Source organism: Numenius arquata, chromosome 8 (genome assembly GCF_964106895.1).
Source record: "Numenius arquata chromosome 8, bNumArq3.hap1.1, whole genome shotgun sequence".
Lineage (NCBI taxonomy): Eukaryota > Metazoa > Chordata > Aves > Charadriiformes > Scolopacidae > Numenius > Numenius arquata.
In genome coordinates, this window is record NC_133583.1 from 43,479,231 (window position 1) to 43,497,919 (window position 18,689).

The window sequence follows — 18,689 nt, forward strand, 5'->3', positions numbered from 1 at the left end:
TTTCCTCAGGGAATTGGTCTTTCTTGTTTTCAGTTGAACTGGTCTGATAGCTTCCAACTGCAACAAGCAAATGCTTTTAACTTCTTAATATAAGCCTTTAAAACCTGAATGCTTTTAGCTTGTGTGTGCTTTCCGAAAGCTGCCAAGAAAAGTCTACCAAGCTTCACTACGCTTCTGGCCTAATAGCAAGTGTTCCTTCTGATCACATATGGGCAGTCCTGTTGGTCCCTTGGTGTTGTTTCAGGGTGTGGGTTTGTGGTTTGTTTTTTTTTTTAAAAAAAAAAAAGTTTCTCTGCAATAGTTGAAGGAAGGACAGACTAAATGAGAGAAAAAGAGGCTTTAGAGAAATTCAGGCAAGGTTACATCAGTTGCAAGCTAGAGTCAATCAGCTGGCTAGGGTGAGGAGCAGTAGGCCAGTAAAAGTGTAGACAGAATGAGGAAGCAGAGCTGGGCCAGCTGCAGTCTCTGCTCTCCAGGTTAATCCCTCTCACTCCATTTCTGTTCAGGCTGGTGATTGTAGCACCCTCTTAAAATTATCCACAGCTGGTTTGGGTTGGGGAGGTACAGAGCGGACTTGTAATACAGAAAACTGGCTTTAGGTCTGAGTACTCTTAAAGCAAAAACTATCTGTAAGAATTAATTCTTCTCTTCATTAGGTTGATTTGGACAGGGGGTAACATCACTTCCTCCTGATGTGTTTCCTGGCAGATTCCGAGAATTTGTCACATTTACCCTATCTCTAACCATGTCAAAGCTGCTTTGAGAACAACTGTAAAGGAAATCCATGATTGTGCTAGTTCTCTCCCCCACATTTTAAACTTTAGCACCATTTCGTTAGAATGAAGCCTTTCTGTGACCTCTGTTTAATAACTTTTCCAAGTACTGACTGTTGAGTAAAGAAATTGTTTCCATCTTTTCAAATTACAGGAAACTTTTTTTTACTCTTATCAATAGTGGTGTGTGATGTTAGTGATGTGTTTTTTGAAAGTCTAGAATGAGTCACTGTAATGTCACTGGAAGGACACTAGTTACCGCATTTATCCTTCTGAATAAACTTCATTTACATTTTTAATACAGTGTCTTTTGCCACAGAGTAAGAATTTAAAAGCCTCCCCTGAAAAGAGGCTGAGACAGATTGTTACCAAGTAAATATTTCTAAATCAGAAGAGATCAAACAAAGGGTGTTAGGGAAATGTCCTGCCCTCTAAACATTTCTAGTAAAGATGATACACTGTTATCTGAGGACCAGCAAAACCATTGGTTTTGGTTTTCTGTGGTTTTAAGTTTGCAGTTACTAAGGTGAAGACAACCCTAGATGCTTTCTTATTATTTAAAATGGCCAATTTTCTTGTTGATGTCTATTTCTTTTCCTACTCTGATGTGATCATCGAGAGTGTTTTAGAAAACTTTGCCTATGTTCCTCTTGGGATGAAACACCTGCAAGTGAAATTTGATTACATGGTGGTTCTTTGGTTGAGCAGCAAAAGCAGGCTTAAGGCCTCCAGTGTGTTCCAGGTGGTTTCCAGTGATTGATTTATTTATTATTTAAACTTTGTTTTATCATGACTACTATGCTTGATTCTTTGGAGGGTAGTATACAGTACTGGTTTCAGGTATTTAAGATCAGCATTCTCTGAAGCAGTCTGTCCCTTCACTCTTGTGTTGCCAACTGTTGCATCCTGATCTTATGCTGATTGAGTCTGAAAGGTCTCCACATGCTCAGCCATTCTCAGTAGGCATTGGGTGTGTTTCTTGAGAGTAGCTGCTGCTTCTTTGGAAGGTACAGAAAAACGTTTTTTTTACTTAGGAAGCCAAACAAAGGAGGATTTAAGTACGATACTACCACCATGAATCTCAACTGACACTTTCTGATGGGCAGAATTTTTCCTCATTCTAAGCAGCAAATTTTTGGGGAACAGATTTTTCTTCTTGAGCGCTCCCAGTGTAGTATGCACTAGAGTAGTCACTCTAGTACTTCAGAGCAGGATGAGAGAGATGCAGGCTTCCCAAACTGAAGGGGCCTAAGTGAGTTCTGGTTTAGCAGCTATTTTTTTTGATCTGTGGGGCTCATTTCCTGCTTCACTGACCGTGCTACTCCCTCTCTATACACAACCTCTGAGGCAGGACGTTGGATTGCATATCAGCTGCTTATGCTGTTGTTCAAGTACTTTTTCCTTGAGCAGAGGTGATACCTGGCCAATAGAGTGTTTGTTTCCCTGATAACAGGGTTTTCTAACCCTGTAAGTGCTGGTGGAGATGGTCTCTTGGAAGAGACAATAAGAATAGGGGGAAGTTACTAATCTTTAACAGCAGCAAAATCAAGAGGGTGACTCTAATTACAATGTAGCACCAAGCAGCATTACTTTTCTAAAAACCCTTCTGGGAGGCGTGGGTTGGCTCTGCAGTAGTGCCAACATGCAGAAGCGGTACTCCAGGGAAATTGATGTAGAGAGTCAGTCACACATGACTGTGAATTTTGTGGGTTTTTTTTTAAACAAAATTCCTAGATTCCAGAATTGGCTAGCTTCCATTATTTTGCTATTCTGATAACACTCACACTTTGCTTATTGATATGTTATCTGGCTTTTTCACTGTATGTTCGTTTTAAACTTAAAAAGGTTAGTATTTGCCTAGAGACCAGCTATTCTTCTTTGTGTCGTGACCTCCCCAAATACCACAGATTTTCTGTAATAGTGCTCCCCCTCAAAAGAAACAAACCAACAACCCACATCCTATGTGTATAATCTTAGATTTAAAAAAAAAAAAACCCAACATGGAGAGATTACTAATTGCTTATGCTATTTCCTTTTAAGAGATGTGATGTTCATACCTTAGACTTTTAAATTATAAGTGGAGTCTTAACATTCACTTTTGAACCAGTACAGTTGATCTGAGTGTTTTCTTCAGAAGTACAAAACTACTCAAGCACAGTAGTACAAAACCATTCAAGCACAGTACAAAACCAACGCAGAGTGAAGTGCCTGGTTCCTACTGAAGTAAATGCTACAACAGGAAGCATTCAATAAATTAACTCAAGCTACATGAAAGCAATTTAATTTTCCTTATGTCAGTGTGGCTGTCTAGTAACTTATGACAGAAGCTAGACCAGTTTGCAGCCAAAGCGTATAAAATGTAATTTAATGGAAACATAAACCCTCGGATTTTAGGTATTTTAAAAAATTGAAAGTTAAAGCCGAATTCAGAATCTATAAGGGCCTTGAGCAGGGCAGTCAAGTCCCTTTTTTCCTTGGTGGTTTTACTGAAGATGGCTTTTATGTCCTTTGCTCTTGAGCACTCTTTCCATTTAAGAGTTGAGATTACTTTGTTTTATCTGTGAAAGACTTGCCAAATCAATCCATTCTGATAACTTGTGTTTTCTAGCACATCTGCATGGCTCAACACTTGAAGCAAGAAGCTAGTTATAATAAAATTAGGATTGACAAGAAAGGATGTCAAGAATGTCCTGAATATAGGCTCCAAAGTCGCTGGCTGCTGGGGTTAGACCATGGAGAATGCAGGCTTCTGCCCTTTGGGCAAGAAGCCCTCTCTTCCCCAGTTCGAGTTATCCTTTGATCTCGGAAACTGAGCTTCTGTCTGCCCTAGGTGGTTCTTAGGCTGAGGTAGCTGAGGCCAGACAAGAGTTAATCCATACAAGACTGACTTCTTCCTGCCTGAGCCTAGAAACCTTTTCAATATATACTGTTGGTTGTACCCTCAGGAGGAGAAATTAATCTGTTCTTTAGAGGGCCTGGAAACAAAATGAAGGATGGCAGCAGGAAGAATGGAAAACATGTATCTGCAGAGAAGCAAATGAATGACAGAGGTCTAGCAGTTGTTCCTGGAAGATTAGTGTTTTCAGTTGCCCTGCAGTACATCAAGTAACTAAATAAATGCAACAGCCATATCCTGCAGATAGTGGGCTGAAGATGAAATCTGCAAGAATCCATCATTGTTATTGTTTAAAGTCTTCACCTTTTTTGTTTCAGTTCCATTCAGTACCTGTTGTATCTTTTCAGTTTCTGTCCCACTTCCATGTCACTTGCAACTTAACTAATACCCTGTCCATCTCTTGTCCAAGTTTAATCCAGATTCTGAACTAAGAACAAATGATAACTCTGAGAAGAATCTCAGTTCTCTCATGACTAAGTCTCAAGAGTTAGAAATTATATCTATATAATGTGTTAAATTTGAAACCAAAAATCCAACCTGAAGCTGCTCAAGCTTTGTAAACTAGGGTACTAAATGAAACATGAACATAAAATCTTTTGTGCGGTTTCCCTGTGTGTCGATAAATGTTTGGAGCATGAGTGTGCTTGCTGTCTCTGGGGTTTTCACCAATCACAGTGGCATATAAATTAGTGCCAAAGCACAGCTAATGTCTAGAATTATGATGTGCAAGTGGGAATCTAACCTGCATGGGGGCAGAATATAGGGTTTGTTTTGGAGTGGTGGAGGTTTTCACTCAAGAGACACGCTCTGACACTACTCCTTAAAATACACCATAGGATGATATTAAGATCACTTGATAAAAACAGTAAGAAATAGGTTTTTATGGTAATCGGGAAGTAATAGCTACCGTGTCGTACAATCTTGTGTAGATTAAGAAGCAAATCTAGAACTACAGAATTTTGGGGAGAAAATATTCTGTCTTTGTGACAGATACAAACAGATAGCAGGGAAAGCTGTTTATATTGCTTTCTGTAAAGGTAAAAGGAACAGCCATGGCAAAGTTTTTTCTTGCCAACCGTTTTTCTTGCCAACAATTTTTCCTGTTTGACTTCTGTCAAGCTGCCCTAATGAAAAACTAGTGTTAAAGAACATTACTACCAAATTCAAGATGCCCAAAATTTGCCTGTGATTTACATATGCTCATCAGAAGCTGGAAATTGTTACAACGTAATCTGAACTTAATGCAAATATGGAATGTGACTGGAAAGTGAAACACTTTTGCAGATCATGGTAATATTTTGTACTTGTATGAAAATAAATATACGTAATCATGAGAAATACCAATCTCTTCTCATAGTTTTAAAGAATGTTGGGCAGCTTAAAAATCATAATCTGACAGATAAAACTACTTTTTATAAAAAATTTTTTGGTTCATTTGAAAAATGTAAGTTTTTAGCTGTACACTTATTTAGTCTATAAACTCTATGATTTTGGTAAGAAATAAAAAATATTTTAATGCTATAGTGTCTGACACCTGCATGTTTTCCAGTGGTTTGTTACTGCACCTGCGTGAGTGTCTCTTAAATAACTAAATTAATGTCACGACCAACTTGTCTACTTTTTTTTTAAAAAAAGCTTATCTTTGCTCAGAGAGATGAACAGCAGCTATGAAGAAGGCTCTGATAGCTTGTCCTAAAATTTTTCCTATGTCATCCTTCTAATTTATCCACTGTAGACAGACTTTGTAGCTTATAGAACATGGGCTCGTTTAGTTAGCTAGAAATACCTGATTTCTATTGCAGCCAGTTAAAAGGATCAGCTTCTGACCTCTAGTGTTTTGAATGTTGCAAGAGGAAGTTACAGCATGACATTTCTTTGAAAAGTATGTTTGTAGAAAATGATATTGCAGGGTTCCTGTTTTGTGCTAAATGCATTTTTTGTGAATTTTCAGCTGAAAGTTCTGAAAGGAAAACTGAAGCTCATTTGCCCTTCACTAATAATGAGGATCTTAAAGCCAGGCTTACGCCTTACATTCAGCTCCAGCTCATTGGAGCTGGAGTCAGTTCTTCTATAAGCAAACTTACATGTAAAACCATTCTGTGCGTTAACTTTATGGTGCTGTTTATGGAATAAAAAGTAACAATAAAACCACTTAAATATGATGATACTGCATAATTCCTAATATGGTATACTCTATCTGGTATACACTAACAGCTTTTGGCTATTTGTGCAGTGCCAAACTTAAGCTAGTAAACCTTATTACTTCTGCTGTTAGTTTTCACTGAGTTAACTTGGGAATGCCTGTTTCATGTCATCTTGTGCACCCAGTTTGAATGTAAACTCAACTATTTATTACACTTTCATTTCAAAAGGGTTATGCCACCTATTTTCTATTTATAGTAAAACCTTGCTTTACTCTTGCTTTTTGATACTATAATGTATTATTACACAGTAATTTGAAGAACAAGAGGCTTAAATGGAAAAGTCAGGGTTTCAAACAGAGGGCAAGGACTTAGACGAGTATTTCTCCTATATATTCCTGCTACCACAAGAGATCAGGTCATTCTCGTCTGGAATGTTGGGTTCTTACAGCAATGAAGCTTTTTGTGTACAGAGATGTAGACAGCATTATTTTTGGTCTGCAGGTGATGTTGCTTCTGTTTTGGTTTCTCCAATACCAATAATCATCCTTGTAAAGAGAGATGATGGCTTGTGGGGTGGAGGGTGGTTTAACCTATTCAGGACAGGAACAATTAGTAATGTTGTTAATATCAACCATTTTTGTGTGAATTTGAGCCATAGGTTGCCTTGGAAACTAGGTTCAATATAGAATTATACACTAAAGGATCTTGTGCCTCCCATGTTGCAGATTCTGTGAATTAATTGTGAATATGACAGTTATTTTTTCAAGTAATATTGTAATGCATACCTTGCTGTGAGAAAAACAAAGTCTGAAATTAGAGAAATTGTTTTGAGATTGCCAACACTGACAGTGCTCAAGGTTGCAGTAAAAGGGTTTCGAAGGTGGTATATTGTCTCTCCCTCTAAGGTTTTAAAAGAACCTCTCCTTAAAGCTTTTTGTCTTGTATTTTGAAGAACAGTTGACACCTTTCATTCTAAAAGGTATATAAATTTGGTTTGCAAATGACTTTGAACTTGTCTGTTGTTGAAATTAACTGTTTGCTTTCTTCACTTATAATTAAAACTTCTGCAAAATGAGCTATGGGTAGAAAAAACAGATATTCCCATTATGTTAGTATTTCTGTAATATATTGGTTGTATGTGACTTACAGGCAAGGTAAAGATTTATATAAAATCAAGGTCCTCTAAATTTGGTGGCTGCTTCAGAAATTACTCAGATAAAAAATTAAATAACCCAATGCTGCTTTTGACTTACTAGTAGCAAACTGGAAGACATGGGCTACCTTCTCCATCAAGGGTGGTTATTTCTCTCAGATCTGCCAAGTTTGCTTCAGTCACATTAGGATTCCCTTTAGAGACAAGCTGAAAGTGTTGCAGGCATTCAAGTACAGATGGCACCTTCTTGAGTATCTTGAAACTTAAAACCTGCATTTGGTTGTGAGGGAACTTTCACGTTCCTCTTCATCTCTGGCTTTTTTTACTTGCCATTTTTAATCTGTACTTCTCACAGTATTGGTGCTAGGGGACATACTTCACTTATGCTCTCTGGAACTTCTATACGATAAATATCAGAATATTTTTTACGTGTTACAACAAAAATATGCAGGTGGTTAAAATAAGATTTTAAATATAGTATATCAGTGAATAATTTGAATAAGATTCTTTTTTTAACCAAAACAGAAAGAAGAAGGAAAAATTCAAGGGCAGCTTAATAAATCTGATTCCAACCAGTACATCAGAGAACTGAAAGATCAGATAGCTGAGCTGCATCATGAGGTATGTGATAAAATACTACTGTCTTTGATCACTTGCATCTTTTGTCCTATCTTTCATTTGTAGCAGGTTTTGCGTAGTTACTACAGCCTCAGTACATGATTTTGTCAATATACATTACTTTAAATGGATGCAATAAAACTAACTCTTATATGTTAATCTTGCTCTTATCCTGGGATGTAAGAGAACAAAAATTTGCTTAGTTACATGATTTTACGTTAAATGAGATAAGCATTTCTTTTCCATCTTGTATTTTTTCCTTAATTTCATGAGTTGGTCATATTTCACTGTATTGCATTTACTGTATTTGGAGCTGTGTGCATGAAAATAAGCTCCTTTATGTCTTTATGTGCTACTACTTTTAAGGCTGTTTTACTCAAACTAAACTGCATTTGTGCACGTCTAAGAGTCCCTGTGTAGATTACTTTTTTTGGGTTCTTGATTCTGTGAGGATGAATTTTATGTGGTAGTGTACTGAGATTGCTTAAAAAGAAAAAGGATGCTTGCTTAATATCAGTTAACAGATTTTTAAGTTTTAAACTGCCAAAACCTTCAACCTATGAAATTTCTGCCTTCAAACTTCCTTGGTCTAATAGTTGTAGTAACTTTCTGTTAGTTAAAAAGATTAGAAGGTCCTGAAACCAAAATGACTTATGTAACTACTGTGCTCACCGGCTCATTTCAGTTCATCCTGCATTGTGAAGAAATGTCTTTACCTAATACTACACTGTGTGCAAAATGCTTGGTCATCTTTGCATTGTAGTCTCCTTTTGTTTCTATATACCTTCTAATACATACCTCTGCTAGTGTTGCTTGAAACTGTAGTATCATAGAGCAATGCAACCTAATTATTTGCTTGTTGACTTCTTGCTTTTAAATAAACCTGTCCTTTATTTAAGGGTAGGTAGTGTTCTCATAACAAGCTTCATGGATTCAACCTTTTAGGACTGATCCCTTGGGAGTTATAACATAGTGGACGATCTTGGAATGTTGTCTATGCTATAGATTGAGGATAGTCTCTAGGGCCATCAGTCCAGCACCTTTACCAATCACTAATCTCACTTAAAAACAAATTTAAAAATCAATAACCTGCCATTTTCCATTAAAGGACAATAACTACCTTTGTTCCTTATGAGAAAGTGGGTTGTAGAATTCCCAGAAAGCCAGATATTTTGCATTATGAATAAGTAAGGCACTTTACTGACTTTTTCCTCTGCTCAGTGTAGGTTTAAAAGCTAAGAAAACACTGCTTTGGAGGAAAAATAGAATTACTGTTGGAAAGCTGTTGCATAATTTTCTCTATACAAGCATTTGTCATATGCCTGGCTGAGCAACTCAATTGTCATGAAGGCATGCGATTGCATACGTGTTTAATGTGTATAACTTTATGTGAAGAGGTTGGAATGAAAATGAGGTTTGTTAGCTCACAGAACAATGATAATTCTGAGTAATGCCAGTGATTCCTAACAGTTAAGTCTGGACAAATCTTTATTAGAATTTCAATTTGACTGAAAGAAAACATCAGTTAGGGAACACATGGATTTCAACAGTAGTAGGGTTTGAGTAATTCCATGTAGAAAAGCACTCCTCTTCCAGATGTGTGCTTTGTTCTAGCTTAATTTTTAATTTCTAAACTAGGTAAACACTATAGGAACAAAATATCTCATTCTATCCTAGACAGAAATGGTAGGAAGAGAACTCTGTATGTAGTAGACAAATTCTACCATTGCAGCATTTCTGAGTGCTTCCTTACACAGTTTCTTAAAGCCTAGAAGTCCTTGTTTACTAATGACTTTTTTTTCTCTTTACTGTTATGTATCTACTTGTGTAGTTTTTAAATAAAAACTTTGGAGGGAAAGTAATACTTTATGCACAATCCTTTATTTTGAGCATAACCCACTGGGGCTGATTTTGAGATAATGTAAGGTTATGTCTGAAATGCATGTAGTATTTATAGGTAAGGTGGTGCTAATGAATAATAATAAAGTCTTGGATTAACATAGCTGTTAAGTAAAGAACTTTGCTTGCAGTGTTCCCTGAAACAGCAAAATCTGAATAAAATGGCAATAGGCAAAACCATTTGCCCTCAACTACTAAATGTTAGGATTTAGTATACTTCAGTCAATACCAATTAAATAAACCTGCTTTTTTACATCTACACTGAAGTGTCTTCTTGTGTAGATCCATTAATGACCATGCTCTTTGCTTTTTGAGTCTACTTCTGCAAAAGCTAAAAGAAACGTTACAAATTTGCAAATTCATCTTCCTGAAGATAGTGTGATGGTGTATGTGACAGTGCTGACCACAACCTCCCAACTGGCTAACATGTACAAAGCACTGGTAAAGGAACAGAGTTCTTGATGACTGCATGGTTACCATCTAATACATTGTAACTGCAGAACGTTAAACTGGACATAAATTAATGCAGAAGTTATAGTTTAAGGTAGGGGTGGGATGGGGGTGTGTGGAACAGGATTAAATGTCTTGGCATGGCTATCAATATTGATTCTGCTCATTGAACATTTTTTTTCCCTCTCCAGTACTGCTTTTTTACAGAACTTTACATCAGAAGAATTACAGGTTCTCTATCTGAAGGATGGAACAAAATATTGAGTAGATCCTATATTGAATATAAGTAACTGTAAACTAAGTCCTTATTCTGGCATTGTGGTAAACACTATTTCATGTCTCCGGCTAGCACTCTGAATGCATGTGTTTCTGTATCAGTGGAACCTGAAGGAGCTAGATACTTTAATTCTATGCTGTGATATGATCCATCAGATGGTGATGGTACCAAGATATGGCCACAGCACGATCCATCCTAATTGCAGAGTTCCAGTGAAAGGTCTGTTCCATCAGTGTTTGCAAGTCAGGATAGTAGCCAGCGACAGGTTAAACCAGGAACACCAATGAGGAACAGCAGAGAATGACAAAGAGAGGTCACTATTGCTGCCCAGGGTCTGAAGCTGAATCTTCTCCACTAAAAGGCAGTTACTATGGCACAGGCGCAACAGGCTGCTGCTGTGACACTTCTTGACTTTGTAGTGGAGGACAGTTTGACACTCGGATTTCAGATACTTGTCTCACCCGTTCCAGTGTGGTAACCTAAATCAGCTACAAATCAGAACTCTGCACATAATTTAAGATGATGAATTTTATTTTTAAAAAGTTTTGTTTATACTTTTAAAAGCTTCCAACCAGTTGCCCTTTGTAATCTGAGTCCATTGATTAATTTTGATTTTCCTTTTCTGAGCTCAAAATCTTGCATGTGTCTTAAATATGGTGCAGCTTGCAGCCTAAGGATAAAGGATAATTTCAGCTGCTTTTATTTCTTATCTGGGAATAGGGATGCTACAGTCAGTATTCAAATCATAAGAAGACTTATTCATAGTAAATTCAAGTTGTTGTGTTCATGTTACAGAGTAAAACTGCAAAACTATACTGGGAACTGGTAGTGTGGCATCCAAAACTGAAGCAATCAGGCACATTTCTATTAAATTACAAGGTAAATTATGTAAAGAAAGGTTATGCCTTTTTTTCTACTTTTTCAAATAAAGTAAAAGAACTATAAATGGAATTAATATATTGGATTTTTGGCCTGTTCTAACAAGATACCTGCCTGATTCCTCTAATACCTAACCAGTGGATTTCTGCAGTATGGTAAGCTGAATTGTATATTGACTACTTCACAGTAGGTCTTAAACTTGTATTTGGTGAACATTTCAGGAGAGCAGACAGACAAAAGCTGGAGCTTTGAGAACACTGTAACAAGACTTTTGTTGTAGACTTCTGCTCTATTCACACCATCTTAAATCTACTCATGTGCAGCTCTTTCTTTGCACAGACTTGAGTAATAAAATATGGGTTAGAATCAAAATATTTAACAAACTACATTATTATGTAAAATGCTGAATTCATACTGAACTTCACTCAGAGCTCACATCTAAATCAATGATTATTAACTTGCAATTTTGACTTTAGTAAATACGTCAGCCATTTATGGTCATTCCCTAGAAAGTTACTGACCGTTATCCTTTAATCTTTTACACAACCTACCAACATTTGAAGAACAGCTGGTGTGTAATGAAAGGAGAGTCAGACTACAGTATTTCTAGTTAGCCAGTAGCTAATCCTTTGAAAAGCTAGTGCTGCATTTCCTTTCCTCCTTATTGGCTGAGTTGCTTTATTGGGCACAAAGCTGTTAGATGCTTATGCCTTATGGCTTTATTGTTGAAGGCTGAAACTAGCGTGAAAACCTGAAATTTTGAGGGTTGTCACAGATTCAAACAGGAAGTCATGATGTAAACTTCTTCCAGAGCTTTTAATATGCACTGGACTTAGACACTCTGCTTGCCTCTTCAGAAATTTGTGTCCTATTGCCATTGAATTAATGAATTGAAATCTTTCCACCTTTCTTTCTTCCTCCGTTTTCCTTCTGTTCCTAAGGCTATCTCTACAGCATTCTTGACTTCTAGCTTAGTAGGACATAACTAAAATGCTTTTCAGTTGTGCAGCCCCAACAGGCTGCAGCTTCTGTGAAGCAGCTTCCATTACTCTTGTCAGTAAGTGCACAAGCTTGGTTGCCCTGTCTCTGGCACAAGAGAAATAAGGTCTGGCAAGTACTGTCACTTGACCTTACAATCAGTGTACTTTAACTGATGTAACATAGATGGCATGATTATACAGGCACTGCAGGATTTGTACAGTGGGTTACATACCTCTCAGGCTGCATAAGGAGTGCTAGTACTTCACAGAAGTTGCCTTTGGTTACACACTGAAATGTGAAGTGAAAGCCATTTTTGTGAAATGTTTTTACTATTCAAGAGAGTATCCCACTTCAGTAGGCAGTACTGAAGTAAAACAGTTACTGTACGTGGAAAAGAATACATAGACAGTTTGGACTGTTACAATTTTCCATTAAGTTGAAGATTTAAGAAAAACTAAGATAAATCTTGAACTAGTTGCTACTCATTTCAACGTAAATCACATACTGGGGAAAAAAAGGAGGAGGTTTTTTGTAGCTTGCCACTCTTTACTTTTAATTCAAACTGAATGGAATTAAATGATTTATAAACTGCTAAAGTTCTGCATTTCATGCACTACCCCTCTGTACATGCAGTCACTTTATATATATTACACAGCAGCTGTCTCTGCTTCCTGTTGGATGTTGCAAGGCTTGTATGTGTTACCTAGATTACAGGAGTGGTACAAAAGATTAGAATTGACATGCTTACCCACAAACTATGCTGGCAGACCACAAGACACCTTTGGAGACAAAAGCAAGTGGTTTCCAGTCTTACAGACTTTGTGATTTAGGACTGAAATGCTTAAGTTTAAATTGCATTTCAAATGAAACTTTGTAAAGTGTGTCATACTGCTAGCTGATTTTTGTCTCTCTTGGAGTGCTTTAATGAGTTTGGTTGCTGTTAAATTTCAGTTTCTTGTTTATATTACTACAGTATTTCAAATGTAGGTTTGTTTTAATCTTATGACAGTTTTCATATTAAAAGCTAAATTCTGCCTAATACATATTCAAGTCCATAAAAGCAAGTAGCCTCTACAATTTGGGATTGTGGAGCATTATTTCATAAGGCTATGATTCTGCTGTGTATTGGCTGTCTGCATTAGGGAACAGCTTTATGAAGGGGAGAAGCAACATGCAGAAACTTAGTGCTTCCTTCACTTAGCATGTATTTTTTCCTTATAAAGCAGGAATATGGATGTTGAAGATACGTCTTTAAAATCCATCTTTAACAATGTTTTCCTATACCTGAGGGATCCAGTGTTTCTTCTTTAGATCAAAAGCACTGGAAAAATACCCAGAGCTTAGTGATGCCTTTTTTTTCTTTTTTACAAATTATTTGGCATTTTTTGACATACAAATTATTCCTTATAATCCTGGCACCTCTTGCTCTTGATCTATATTCTTAGGTAAAAAAAGATTTCCAGATATAAAGTTTCTCACCTCTATAGAGACAAGGAGACTTGTGGAGGAGAGAAGGTGGTTTCTGGGAATTCATCTGTGATTTTTGTCTCAGATTTGAGTAGAGCTTTCAAAAGATACTGGCACGTTTCTTTCCTATATCTCTTGCCATTCCCAGGAGATACAAAAAATGGACTGAATTAGGACTTGACTGAACTAATGCTAAAAGCATAATAACCACAAAGTTACCAGGGAAGATAACTGAAGCAAAATAGCAAGTTTTGAAATAAACTGACTTGTTTCTTTGTACCTTTGCTTTTGCTTCTCATACTGTTCTAACTGTTGTCTAGTCACCTTCAGCAGCCCATTTGTGACCCTAAAAGAGGAGGATCACCTAATTCCTAGTCACCTACTTCTGGTGTCTAGATAACATTACTAAATTGAAATGGTTGGTGTTTTTTCATACAAATAATTTTGAAAAGGAGGCGTATGAAATATTCAAAATGTAAGTGGAATGAAGAAGTTTGTTCATTTTCTTCCAGTGCAAGAATTAGAATCTTCAAATGAAACTGGAGGTGTGCTGAAAAAGCACTAGAGGATAATATCCAAAATTGTTCCACATACTAAATAAAATACATGTTAATACAGATTGGAAAAATATAACTGCCTAAGTTCATGGGAAAAAAACCCAACAACCTGGAGATGCAGAGATGTCACATGTATAATTAAACATGGGCTACTTGCTGGAGTTTGAGAAGAACATTCTGGGAAAGTACAACATATTTGCCTATTGTTGCATTCTTTCTCCGGCATTGACCAATGTCAGAGACAGAATATGGAGCTAGTTTTCTCCTAGCTGTTCCTCTGTAATGAGATATACTTTTAACAAATAATCGCTTTAAATATTTGTTCCAAGGATGAGATGGTTTGCTAACAAGACTGTTTCTGGTATTTGAATGAAAACCAAGTCCTGATGTTAGTGTGGCACACTTCCAACGGTTACAAAACCCTCTGCAAACTGCCCGTGTTAACAGTAATTCAGCATGGCTTATGGAAAAAGAACATGGTGACAGATCACCAAAATATTTTTTGAGGCTTTAAAAGGCTAGAATAGTAACTTCAAGGTAAATTCTGATGATTGAATTCTTACATATTGACAATGCAGAAAAGAGGAGTTTTTTTTTTTTTTTAAAGTATCTCCCATTTTCAGTATCTGAAAACTTGCTGGCTAGTCAAAGAAGTAGTGACCACTAGTTTACAGCTCCATTCCCACATACATATAGTTTATCTAGGGGTGGATCTGATATTATGTTTTAAGAACCTAATGCAGTCAGTAAGATTCTGATACAGGTGTTATCTCATGGTCTGATCTTGCTCCTGGTGAGCTAACATTTTAAGATTGGCTTAATGAAAAGAGATATAAAATTTGGAGATTAAATACTATGCTTTTAAAAGATTTTGCTTGTGTAAATAAAATTCAAGACACTTTAAGTAATTACTTTGAGGATAAATAATGCATAAGTTATCACCAAAGGAGTAATTGATAATATGGCTGAATTAGGGATACATTTTGCAATTTCATTTAGCTTTCTAGGCTTTTACTGCTGAAAGTAAAATGGAGAAGGGAAAGTAAACAGTAGCCATCAAGTGTGAAGGATTTAAAAAAAAAAAAATACCCATCTACATAGGCCACATAATATAACACCTAAATAAAATTCAATGCACTATAGTACACAGGAGGAAAGTGTAAACCACGTTAACAGTTCCTTTGGTCTTAAGTATCAAAAACGGGAAAACTGGCATGGTAGGTAAGCTGTGTTTAAAAGCTGCCAAGTTATTTCCTCTGGGGTTTTTTTTGTTTGTTTTTTTTTTTTAATTATTAGCTAATCATCTTAAATCAGTATGGTACAGTGAGTGGTTCTGATCTGCAGCACAGTTTAGTCCAGGTTGTCCCCTGAGGACATGAGGGAATATCTTTACAAGCAGCTATATGATGACTCTTGAATCAGCCATAGACGAGCACAAAAATGGTGATACTGCTTGTGGCCCACTGGAGTAGCACAACATAGGCTGGCTGCCTCTAGCAGCTCCTGTTTCTCTCACAATAATAGCATCTGGGCTTGATGGTTGGATACCAGCAGGAAACATTATTCCTTTCCTCTGTTAATTTTGTTACTAGGCTTCCTTTGAGTCAAATTCAGTGCTTACTAAATCAAATGTTCTCTTATCTGAAGAACCACTATACTACATTCAGAAGCATGATAAATAACTGAGCATCATCCTGCTGTGCGTGGACTGCTGGTGTCCACCTATTTGGCTTGGATGTGCCTCTGCTGCAGTCAAGACTGCAGTGTGGGCACATCTTTAAGTAACTTGAATGAATGAGTTGTACGTAGCTTTGCTGCATGATGGAGATAAGAGGATTAACTGGGGAAAGTGAATTCTAGTTAAAGTTCAACCTAGTAAATTTTTTTTTAATTTCTCCTCTGAAGACTTATTTATGGGGTGATGGCTAGCAGTGGATTACATCATATGGGCAAATGAGAATGAGAGACCATCAGATTTATCAGCGTTTAGATATCTTGGAAACAGAAATAGGTAACGTTTCTTCCACCAGAATGAAGGAGAGAACAGCAAGTCTAAAAAGGCCTAGTACTCTTTCTGTAAAATTTATAATTAGATGCAATGCTCTTTCACTCAATTTCTTTCCAACTTATTCCCCCCCCCCTTTCTTCTAGGAGGACTGCACTATTTGCTTTCCATGTAGCACAGGCAGATGTATGTTTGTCTCTTGGCAATTGTCATTTTGCTTATTTTCATAAAACCAGCTAATCTTTGTGGGATTTATTTCAATCAATTTTTACATTGTTCTCACTTCATAGTTCTCACTAAAATTGTAAAGTTCGTTAAAAGTACTGTATTAACTCTTGCAAAGCACTTGTTTCTTAATACTGTCTAGAATCACGTTAACATCTTCTAATAGTTTGTTTTGCTAGACAAATGCTTTCAAAACATGTGGCACTCTATAAATGTTTTCTTACTTGATAAGAGATGTTGTCCCTGAAAGGAAATATGTTAGCCCTCAGATTTACAAAGTAAGCATTTCAACTTGTGGTGGAAGTTTATAGCATAATAAATCATGTGCTTTTCTTTTACCGTATCTTGCAAGCACAGTTGGACAAGAGACCATCAGATTTTTCCCTCCCCACAAGCAAAGTTCTTGCGCGGCTGCTGGACAGCTAAAAATGTAGTTGCTTTACTAGTACGTGTCAAAATTACAGAGCCTCTGTGCTGGCATAGCCTGATTTAAGTGGTTGTGGTCAGTCTGAGGAACCTGTGATGTGATAAGATAGCGTTTGTGAGGTCATGTGGTTTGCAAACACCCAATCTAATGTAGCAGCTTTGTCTACACAGGATAGTTAAATATATACTGTATGCTTTAGAAAAGTGAATTGCTTTATTCCTTTAATAGCTTGTCCTTGAGAGTCAGAGATGTTCTACTGGCTTGATAATACCAAGATTGTTACAGAAGTGTGAGGCTGAATAGGAATAGATTGGGAGTCTTAATTCTCCAATAACTTTCTCCAGTTTAGTTACTCTGCCCTTAATAAAACAACTAGCTTTAGAAACTGTCTGGCTTAACTAAGCAATCAACAGGCAGAAGTGTTATGGCACAGTGGAATCCCTGTATATTTTATGAACATCGGTTGTTTAATTCAATTAATTTTTAATGGGTGTTCATGGTATAATTAACACAGACATACTACACTTGCCCAAAAAGGTATGATTGATGCCATAACGATGGTACTCCATTCCACAAATCTTTGGCCACAAACTCCATCTTTGCATCAGGTAAGGTCGATTCCTCTTCCTTTCGCCAGTAACACCACCATCAACAAAATATCTTCCGTCTCTTGAGAGTGGAGGAAACCTCTAAATGTGAGCAGTGTAACCAGGACAGTGATGTAGTCTGTTCTCAAACAGAACAGATACCACTTTGTTCACTTCGATGAGGGCAGCAGTTTTAGGTAGGAATTTACCTGTTTCACTGCCACAACTGACGGATTAGATTAAGTGATAAAATAAATGAAGACTGGTGATTGTTCTATTTACAAACACTTCCCCTCCCTCCTCCTGCCCCCCCCCCCCCTTTTTTTTTTTCCCCTAACTATCCTACTGCATCAAAGCTCCAGATCTGTGTTGCTGAGCAACGTACTGGTTCTTGATTGCAGCACTGGATGAATATAGCTAGCTATACTTAAAGTTTAAACAGAGTCTTAGTATAGTTTTCTGGATTGCCAAAGCGAAGAAACTGATTATAGATAAAGTTATTATCATGGCAATAATGCTCTTCTCTCAAGTTTTAAGCTGCACGACCTGTCTGCTGTATACTTAGAGCCATGTCAGGATCTATCCTATGTTTCTGCCTATACATCAAATTTTGGGAATTGAAAAGTACAGGGATTGATGTTCTACTGGTTTGAATTTATCTGAGTAGTTGTTCCTTGCAAAAAAGTTTTGTTAGTTGGCACCTGTGTATGGTTGCTACTTGAGAAACAAGCTCATGAGAGGAATGCTATGTAATATGCTTGTAATATATCTCTGTAAATGTATTTGAATATAAGTGGGGCAAACAGTGGAAATGTGGTGGAAACCCCTCCTAAAAGTCTTTTAGCACTCTCAGAATGGCAGCTAGCACAGATGGAAGTAATTACTGCAATCAGAGGCAAAAATAAATGTTACTTAGTCCATTTAAAAATGCTGAGTTTAACTCCTGCTTTAGAAGGACAGAGTAAAAGTGCGAAATGATGATTTCCTGTAACTGTTGCCCTTGCGTTTTCAGTCAGCCAGTACATTCTAGTTAATGCTTGAGGTTTCAGTAACTTTTGTATTTATACATGCATGCTCTAGGGAGAAGGAGCATTGAAATTTAGGTAGTTCCTTGGATATAATAATTGTAGTACATTCAGTGTGATCATGCTGCTGTTTTAAAATATTTTGTTGCTGTGTCCTCACTCCAAATAAACACTTTCATTAGAACTTCTTGTAGGAAGAATTTCTGGGAACTTTCCTTCTACCTACTAACTAGCTATTTATAGAAGGTTCTCAGGGCTAAGTTAGAACTTTTTTTGGAATTGCATACAATCTCACTACAACAAACTTGTGAGATCTTAGAAAAATT

At 36.9% G+C, this 18,689-nt stretch overlaps 1 protein-coding gene across 1 annotated transcript in view; it reads left to right on the top strand.

Annotated features, from left to right (window-relative positions):
• Nucleotides 1–18,689, top strand: part of EVI5 (ecotropic viral integration site 5) — an 81,766-nt gene that overhangs the window by 50,906 nt on the left and 12,171 nt on the right. The window contains exon 19 of the mRNA XM_074151851.1: nucleotides 7,492–7,587. Within this exon, the coding sequence (XP_074007952.1) occupies nucleotides 7,492–7,587 (96 nt within the window). The remainder of the gene's footprint in view (nucleotides 1–7,491; nucleotides 7,588–18,689) is intronic.